Source organism: Leuciscus leuciscus (genome assembly GCF_965113295.1).
Source record: "Leuciscus leuciscus genome assembly, chromosome: 14".
Classification (NCBI taxonomy): Eukaryota; Metazoa; Chordata; class Actinopteri; order Cypriniformes; family Leuciscidae; genus Leuciscus; species Leuciscus leuciscus.
In genome coordinates, this window is record NC_138738.1 from 14,884,973 (window position 1) to 14,894,179 (window position 9,207).

General features: G+C 35.4%; 1 protein-coding gene and 1 long non-coding RNA gene across 2 annotated transcripts; one reads left to right on the forward strand and one right to left on the reverse strand.

Moving 5' to 3' along the window:
• Window positions 1–1,484: 1,484 nt before the first annotated feature.
• Window positions 1,485–5,283, reverse strand: LOC309474714. The gene is made up of 3 exons (XR_014197404.1): window positions 5,144–5,283; window positions 4,012–4,130; window positions 1,485–2,433 (listed from the first exon to the last, which is right to left on the reverse strand). It is a non-coding gene; the product is annotated as an uncharacterized lncRNA (long non-coding RNA).
• On the forward strand, window positions 5,277–8,779 carry dmrt2b (doublesex and mab-3 related transcription factor 2b). The gene is made up of 3 exons (XM_082137293.1): window positions 5,277–5,825; window positions 6,682–6,778; window positions 7,921–8,779. The coding sequence occupies exons 1-3, from the start codon at window positions 5,523–5,525 to the stop codon at window positions 8,598–8,600; spliced, it is 1,080 nt and encodes a 359-aa protein (XP_081993419.1). The 5' UTR covers window positions 5,277–5,522; the 3' UTR covers window positions 8,601–8,779.
• Window positions 8,780–9,207: the final 428 nt, after the last annotated feature.

Consider the following 9,207-nt stretch of genomic DNA (forward strand, 5'->3'; position numbering starts at 1 on the left):
ACCGGTCCCCTGTGTTTATGTTTAGCATACGGCTTGATAAAATGCATAAATATTTATTATTTTGCAAGTTTCCTCCCCCTCTCTGATTTTAAATAGCTGCAAAATTATTTCAAGAATGCGTGCAAAGACCAAAGACTATGTTGGTAAAATCACCCCTTTAATATTTAATATAGTTTTTTTTAATATGCAGTGTTAATTAAATGTACCTCTTTTGTTGTTGTTTTGTTTGTGTCTGGTATAAAAAAGCTATATTAAAGCCGTTTAATATTGCTCCCCAGTGCTGAATCTTTTTGAATAATCACGGTTGGCATAATGATATGTTTTGCAATGCAAAACACTCACATATTCCTTGCTGTTAGACTGGCTGTGAAAATAGGGGAGGGGTTTGAGGCTTCAGCGCTCTGTCTTTGTTTAATTCTCCGACAGTCGCTGCCATTTGCCCAGCTTGTATAACAACATAAAAGAGAACTCCAGAACTCCAGACAGCCTGTGCTTGGCTGTACAGTGTTTTGTAATTTGCCATTGCTGTTTCAATGCAAAGTCAGGAGAGAAGCAGAGAGCAGAAGTGCATCACAAAACACAGGCAGAAATGAGTGTTACAAAATACAGACCAACAGATCAGAAAGACAAAAAGGTAGATTCTGTGTGAAGAATCCTTCATCAAGGCAGTGGAGGGCTCCTTTGCATATTGCTTTTTACATTTAGTAGATCTCATTAACCTGTGCTGAATCTGGCAGAAATTCATAGGCCTTCTGACACATGAAGAAGCCGTTTCTCATTCGCTTTTCATCATATTCTCATTCTCTTCCGACAGTGGTTGCATTAGTAAGAGATGGTGGAATGTATCTTGTGAGATGTCAAACTCTGCTGGAAGAGAAACCATAATTACACTGATTTTTCCTCCATTAGGGGACACATGCGGTGAGCACATACAGTACATAACAGGCAAAGAGTGCAGTAAGAAGGTATGCTAATATTATATGCATTCATAAATAATGTGATGTTAAGTCTATTCCTTTAGGAAGACTGTGCCATAAATATGGGATGAATACAGGTAAAGTGAGACAACAAGTAAAGTGCGACTTACATTTTTTGTATTTAATATTTCCCATTTCCACTGTATAATGTATTGGAGAATTGTGGCCTCTCACACAATACCATAGCAGCATATTTTAAAACAAGACCAACAATACATTTTTAGAAAGTGTTTACATTTACATTTTTACAATTATTCATTTAGCTGACGCTTTTATACAAAGCGACTTACAATTGCTATATATGTCAGAGGTCGCACGCCTCTGGAGCAACTAGGGGTTAAGTGTCTTGCTCAGGGACACATTGGTGTCTCACAGTGGATTCGAACCCGGGTCTCTCACGCCAAAGGCATGTGTCTTATCCATTGCGCCACCACCCCTATAAAGTGTTCCACTATACTGTAATAAAAAATAAAATAAAAAATATATATATATGTGTGTGTGTGTGTAGTATAAGGTAAAAAAAGGTAGCTGTTGCCAAAACTTACGATAAAAATACAGTAACAACATATTACATTTTACACATTGAACTTAAGTTTACAGTTTTAAGTTTACCTTTTTAATATACTGACAAGCACTTTAAGAACACAAAGAAAAAGCCACATCATGAATCAAAGTTCATCAGTAACTTTTCCACAAATTGAAGTAATTACTAATAGACGTCATACAAATACAAAACAACATTAAGGTAACGCACAAGACACTAAAATAATCCAACTAATTAATTTATCAACATAAGATGTAACATAAAACCCTAATGTACATAACTGATAAAAAAAAAACTAAGAAAAAATGAATGTCAATTTACTTTTTTCGCTATAAATTGTAAGATGTCTTGTATTTTTTTCACTAAATTTTTTCATTAAATTTTACAGTATTTTACTGTAAAATTACTTGAAATGTCTCATTAGACCTATTACAGTTTTTCACAGTAAGGGAACTTATATTAACCACTTTTTACAGTCGTTTAGCTTTAAAGTTGACAAGAAACGGATGTTGAGATAGTCTTTTCTTCCATGTTGTGACAAGTATCCAAGTTACAGCTTCTTGAATAACAAAAAACAAAAAAATAAATGTAGGCCGGGACTTGATTTTGTCCATCGGAAATTGATTGGATCTTTGTGGTTTGCTGCTGTGATCTCATGAGAGTGACAGCTTGTCCAGATGCATTGTAAGAGGGAGGGAAAGTTATTTTGATGAAAGATTATGAGGGCACATGAATTTAATAATGATGTTCATGGATTAATCATTTAAATGCAATATACAGTACCATAAAAAATAAGATTTGTCCATTTCTGATTTCATACCAAGCTGATTGACCCCTAGAAAGTTTTAAACCCTTGAAGACCTTTTCCCACCAACTTCTCCTGTCATGACGTCTTAGCGTAAAGCTTGAGCCCTGTGGAGTTGTTGAGCAGAAAAACAGAGTGAGAGAAGAAAAGAAATGTACAAAGAAGTAAAATAAATAAGTGGATCAAGCATCAACAGTGCATGTCAGCTCAAATTGACTGCGGCGATTGACTTCGGGGGTTCGGGATTCTCTTCAGGTCATTAAGCATTTCATCAGGTGGCGTGGAGAGCACGAGTTTTGCCACTGCACACACGTTTCCAAGTTCTTCACAGGCTCCAGATTTGCCCCTCCAGCCTCTCTACACACATTGGCATGTGTGAAGAAAGGTTTCACTTGTGCCCATGCCAGACAGCCTCTTAATTTTGATGCAACTAGAGGGTTGACTAACTAAGATCTGGTCCCATCTGGTGGCCTCCTTGTCATATAGGCCCGTTTGGACTAAATTTATAAATCTATATTTCAATATTTCTCCTATTCAATGGTAATCCAACCAAAGTGCATGTAAAATACATTACGGATGTTCTCATACTGTAACTTGATCTAATGTGACAATAGTTCGTGTTAAAGGAGAAACAGGTGGCACAGATCAGGTGATTAACATTCAGCGCACCATTTTAAAAATAAAAAAGAGAAAAGTCTACGTTTAACTCATAATGATTGTTGCTAGAGTGCTGAACATTTTATTCTGACAGATTATGCATTAAACGCACTGTAAAACCACCATGTTTCCATTTATTTAATTTATGATTTATCTTTTATATTTAACTTGAAATATCTGTCATTTCTATATCAACTTTTTTAAATATTTAAACTAGATTTTTTTTTCATTGGTAATTAAATTCAAAGTGTCAAATAAGTGGAAAGTGGGCTTAGTATTACTTTGTAATACTTTTATGCTAAAGGTTTAACTTCAGCACCTTGATCTTACTTTTTTAAAAAGGCAGCAAATAAACCTCAGTTTTTAATTTTAGTGAGCTGAAATTTTCTCAGTGTATGTGGCAAACAAGATGCAGGTGTTTCCGTGAAAATTATTCCATTTCAGAATGATGTTGCGTGTAATTTAATTTATGAGATAACAATTGAACTGACAGTTTGGAAAGATAATACCTAGGGGGAAAAAAGAGACAGAAAAAACTCCCAAGGAGCGAGTGCGCACACCAATCCAAAATGCAACAAAGTGATGTGCATATTATACAGTTATGAAATATTAATGTCATCTTTTAAGAGAATAAGGTATCATCTTGTCACCGTTATCTGACACATTGATTTTAATGACATCAAATCTACAATTAATTTGCTCTTAGCTGTCAATGGAGCAGAGAACGGTAACATCTTAATATTGTTGACATGTTTAGAGGCCTCTAAGGATGGCTTGTCTATATAGGTGCAACATTAAACAGAATGTGAGCCAGGGAATATTATTAATAATAGCATTCAAAGTGTGTGTGTTTTTTAAAATCAGTTTCAGCACCCATCATTATAAAATGCTAATTAAAGATCAGTATTACCATAGTGAATATCATAATAATACCTTAATATGAATGGTATACACAGAAACAACATTCATTTCATTAACGTGAAGACTAACAATATGCCAAAGACATATTTTTTTCTGAGTGTGATTACTTGTATATAGCAGAGGGGGGCACCCAAGGTAACAATATTTAATGCCCAGCAGGTCCTGATGATACAAAGAGCGTCCACATGGGGGCGTCGCAGAGGTCAATCTCACTGTCCACTAAGAGCTGCAAAAACCACATACAGTAGTGAACATAATGTGTCTTTAAAATCCTGAATCAGAGAACAGAGTTATGTTTGTTGACTGTAAGAGAAGAATAAAATTGTGCTTTAATATATTGATTAAATATTGAAGAGACATATGTGGTATAGAATTAAATAAAAACAACGTTATTCACTACTGGTTCGATGAACAATAAAACAAAAACATTGCAAGTACAAAAATTGTACAATACACTGGATTGGTATAACATTGGACACATGATTTGTAAGTTATTACAGACTGCTGCACATTATACTGTTGATATTCTAGGTTGAGTAAATGTTAAGTGTCCTTCATTTGAATGCAGTGCGTTTTAGTGGAATTTCAAAAGCATTGCTCGAGGGAGAACTAAAACACTCAATTGTGGAGTGGGACTAAATGTTATTTAATTCAATAACCAACATTTGCTGTGAGGGAATTACAATTAACCATGAACACCAACATTAAATGACTAATAAAATATTATATTGTTCAATTCATTATAATTCTATACATATAATCTAGCATGTTGGGCTTGTACTTTAACAGCTGGAACAATATTTACTGTAACATTGAAGAATGAGGCTGCAGCAATTCACAATGAATGTACTCAGAGTATAGGCCTACTTTTAAAATATTCTGTGTGACAGGACTAAGTGCCAGTTAAATATCCAGTATATAAACGATTCTTCATTTAGGGACACTTTTTACTCTTCGCTTGTTAGCTAGCAGTAAATAAACACTGAATCTTTAAAAAAATATACATGGTCACGATGGAAATGAAATTTGTACTCTTTGTTATTTATATGAAGTGATTAATTAAATGATGTGAAATTATGAATTGCACAATGGAAGTATCCTGATTGTAGCACTTTTTATGTATTTACTATAGAGGGGATATAAAAAGGTTGACTAGGGACTTCTAAATCATCCAATAAGTTCCCCTAACTGAAGAAGAAGAAAAAAAGAAGAAAAAAAAACATAAAGTGGGTTACAAACCTTTGTCTTGTGTTGATAAAGGTAACAGCCCAGAGTAACAGGAGCAGATAGGAGGAGTTTGCGTTGCATCATTAACCGCGTGACGTTGTCAATAACTCACAACGAGCAAAGTTAAATATTGAGAAGTGGGTAAGGTGAGCTGAAACTTGGTAACTATGAGATCAATCACTGCTTCATTCCGACAGTAGCTTTATCCACTGGCAAGCCAGGTGAGAGGCTCCTTCCAGCAAACAGCCAGATTCACCAGCACAGCTGAATGGCTTACAATTTCAAAACTCTTGCCTGCAGTTTCCACTAAGGCTTTCCTTTGCTTGCGTAATTGGAAAAATATCAAGCTGGCATATGATGAGCAGCGTCGGTTCATGAGAACGGCTTATAAATGTCCAGTAAAGCGGATAGAGACTCACAGGTAGATGTGACCCGCCTAGATCCCCTCCACGCGGAATGTGCTGAAGACATTGACGGGGAGAGGATGAGGACGGATGAAGCTCCAGCGCCGCGCAGGCTCAGCCGCAGCCCGAAGTGCGCTCGCTGCAGGAATCACGGCGTCGTGTCGCGCCTCAAGGGCCACAAGCGCTTGTGTCGCTGGCGTGACTGTCAGTGCGCGAACTGTCTGCTGGTCGTAGAGAGACAGAGAGTGATGGCAGCACAAGTCGCCCTCCGGAGACAGCAGGCCACAGAGGTTGGTTCACTGAGCAGGGTAGTTTAAAGCTTTCTGTGTGCTCCGGTGGAACTAAAAATGTTGTTATTTGCAAACAAAGTGACAGTGTTTTGTTGAAGCATTTGAGCAGCTGTGTACTTGCCTAGCAGACTTGAACTTCAAACTTTTTAGCAAACTATGCCTACTGGCTACTACAAATGATAGGCTATATATAGCCTAATTATTATACAATTCATTAGAATTATGTATATATTATTTTAAATGTATTAGAATGATGTATATATTGAGTTATATATAAAATTATATATTAATTTATATATATATATATATATATATATATATATATATATATATATATATAATTATGTATTAAGGCATAATCATATTTCTGCAAAAGAAAAAAAGACATGTCTGTTACATAGAAGTTACTTATAAGAAAATGAGTACTGTGGCAGTATCATGGTGTACTGGTATTAGATGGTTATAATATAACATGGTACTATTATACATCAAATTAAACTGAATTATACTATATTCGTGTACAGTACAATGGTATTTACAAAACACTTCAAAGAATACCCTGTTACTTCAAGGTATTGTATGGTAATTCTGATCTTGATGAACTTTGACATATTTCTACAAATGCAAAAAATGCTTTATAGTGTTTTTCAAAACATACTATTGTTAAAAAATAATGTTTACCAAGTTGTCTGACAGTGATAAACATCTTTATCAATTTATCACAAAATTATTGAGAGCAAGTAACATAAATGTGTTGCATTTGAGTAGTAATTGATATGCAGTTATTTAAGATATAATTTCACAGTAGGCTATCTATCCCATGAATTAATGCTGAGTTGTACTTTCTCTTTGACAGGGCAAAAAAGGTAAAAAAAATACCTCTGTTCTCAGACGCACAGCTTACCAGCGCTACACGAGGGCACCTAGTCTCCTGGCAAAGAGTATTCTAGAGGGTAAGCCTTAATTAACGCACATCTCATTAACACAATTGCACCCTGAAAGGCAACATCGGGAGAAACTGGATTAGTTCACCCGTTATGCTACAGAACACTCTGTTGGGAATAAATCTGTTTATGTTTATGTAAGGTAATTAAAATTATGCAAATGATGAGAGGAATTACAAAAAAATGCCTCATATAACTGCTTTGGAGTTTGATTTTCCCTGATGTGTTTCTCGCTGTCAACATTAAGGTCAAAATGATTTTATTGTTATCATAAATTTGAATACACTTAATGTGTTTTTGTTCAGTTAGAATTTTTAAAGAAGTTATTTTAACTTGATATGTCTATGATATGTATTTTTAATTCATTTGAAAGTAGGTGAAAATGATTTGTACACTTAATTTCATAGTAATTACAAAATGCATTCAAAGGAACTTTATGGCAGTGGTGTTCAAATGTGTCAGAACAAAAAATAAAAGGTCTACAGGTCTGTTTTGATATGGTCATGGTCAGCACAGAAAAATCATTGCTAGATACAAATAAAAAATTCAACTAACCATATAATCATAGATAGTTAAGATTGTACAATATATAGCACTTACAATGCTGACATCAAACGCTCTGCTTTTCCCTTTAAAAGAAAAACTGAAAAAAGTAACAGTAAAGACACTTATAGTCACAAAAGACTTATATTTCAAATCAATGCTATTCTTTCTATTAATCAAAGAATTCTGAAAAAAAATTATCACTGTTTCCCAAATAATAAGCAGCACAGCTGTTTTCAACATTGATAATAATAAGAAAATATGCTTGTGCACCAAATCAACATATAATGATTTCTGAAGGATCATGTGACACGGAAGACTGTAATGTCTGCTGAAAATTCAGCTTTGCCATCACAGCAATAAATTATATTTTTAAATCTGTTCAAATAGAAACAGTTATTTTAAATTGTAATAATATTTCAATATTTCTTATCGACCCCAAACTATTGAACGGTATAATCCAGATTAGAGTCTCTGCTTGAATACTTGAATTCAAAGTATCTCAGTGTATACGTTTTTTATATATATATGTAAAACAGTTTAATCTGCTAGAATCTTCTAAAATTGATGCATTTAAATGTGACTCTTGATCCTCTTTTACACTGTAGGCTACAAGCCCCCTGTTCTGGAGGACTGGCCAAAGAGAGTCCACCAACCCCCAGTTAGTGTTCGGATGAGGAAGAGGAGAGCGTTTGCTGATAAAGAGCTGGAGACTGTGATGCTGGAAAGAGAGATGAGGCAAAGAGAGATGGAAGAGTTGCCTGCGCTCCTCCTCCAGGCTGTGGTGCCCTCCGTTCCCTCTCCGTATTTTTTCCCCCTGTCAGACCCGATCATGCCCACGTACATGCCTGTGTCTAAAAGCGGCCCACCTTTGACAGACTGTGATCTCCCTTTCCGTCAGCAAGTGCTTAAATCCAAGACTCTGGACTGCAGCACAGACACACTGACAGATAGCATCTCTCTAAGAGTGTGTGAGAACTGGGACATTTTCAATACGATTCAGCCTTACAGCACAAGCCCAGGTGTCAACATATTTAAAAACATGCCGGACAGCGGGTTTTCTGATATGTCTGTCAAACCAAAAATTGTAGTTGCTGACATCATGTCAAAGCAAGACATTCCTCCCTCAGTGAATATGGCAGACATGCTGGTACAAGCTAAATCACCACACAAATGCTGCAGGTCACTGGGACACGTGGACTGTGTGGAGGGTGCAGATAAAGACCCCATCAAAAAAGCAGTAACTCGACCATTACCCTTTTCTGTAGAGGCATTGCTCATGAGATGATAAGAATCATTTTTTTCCAAAGCTAACACTTTACTGTAAAGTTCAGTTTGTTAACATTATGAATCATGAACTAACAATAGCATTTTTTTACAGCATTTATTAATCTTGCTTACTATAATTTCTAGTTACTATAATTTTGTAACATTTCAAGTTATATATTAAATTAACATTACCTTCTAGGTATTTGTCGATTTGTTGAATATGTCGATTTTCCAATGACAAGCTCAATTTTGTCATCTAGTAACAGTGTAGAGTGCCAAAATGCTACATAAGTGCACATTTTATGCTACAGATCACATTAATGCTGTTCACACTGTTGAGTGAGTGGAGGAAATAATCTCTCTCTCTCTCTCTCTCTCTCTCTCAAGTAAAGTTGAGAAGTCCGATTTATTTGAGTTCATTGATAAACCTGTTCATAATGATTCACAATTTCATTCGTTCTTCCACAGAAGTGCATTATGTCTATGTCCCCGTTTTATAATGGTGTTTATAGTTTTATTAGTTGCATTTAGCGTCACTTATTGTACAAAGCTGAACTTTTAGGTTAAAGGAATCAAAATAAGTTACTAGGATGAATCAAAATCCTTCTACTATTAAACTTGTCTGT

What these genes read in the sequence shown, in the direction of transcription:
- dmrt2b (XM_082137293.1), top strand. Translation starts at nt 5,523, where the DNA reads ATGTCCAGTAAAGCGGATAGAGACTCACAGGTAGATGTGACCCGCCTA. An exon ending in GGAGACAGCAGGCCACAGAG is followed by an intron (nt 5,826 to 6,681) that starts GTTGGTTCACTG and finishes TCTCTTTGACAG; the next exon opens with GGCAAAAAAGGTAAAAAAAA. An exon ending in GGCAAAGAGTATTCTAGAGG is followed by an intron (nt 6,779 to 7,920) that starts GTAAGCCTTAAT and finishes TTTACACTGTAG; the next exon opens with GCTACAAGCCCCCTGTTCTG.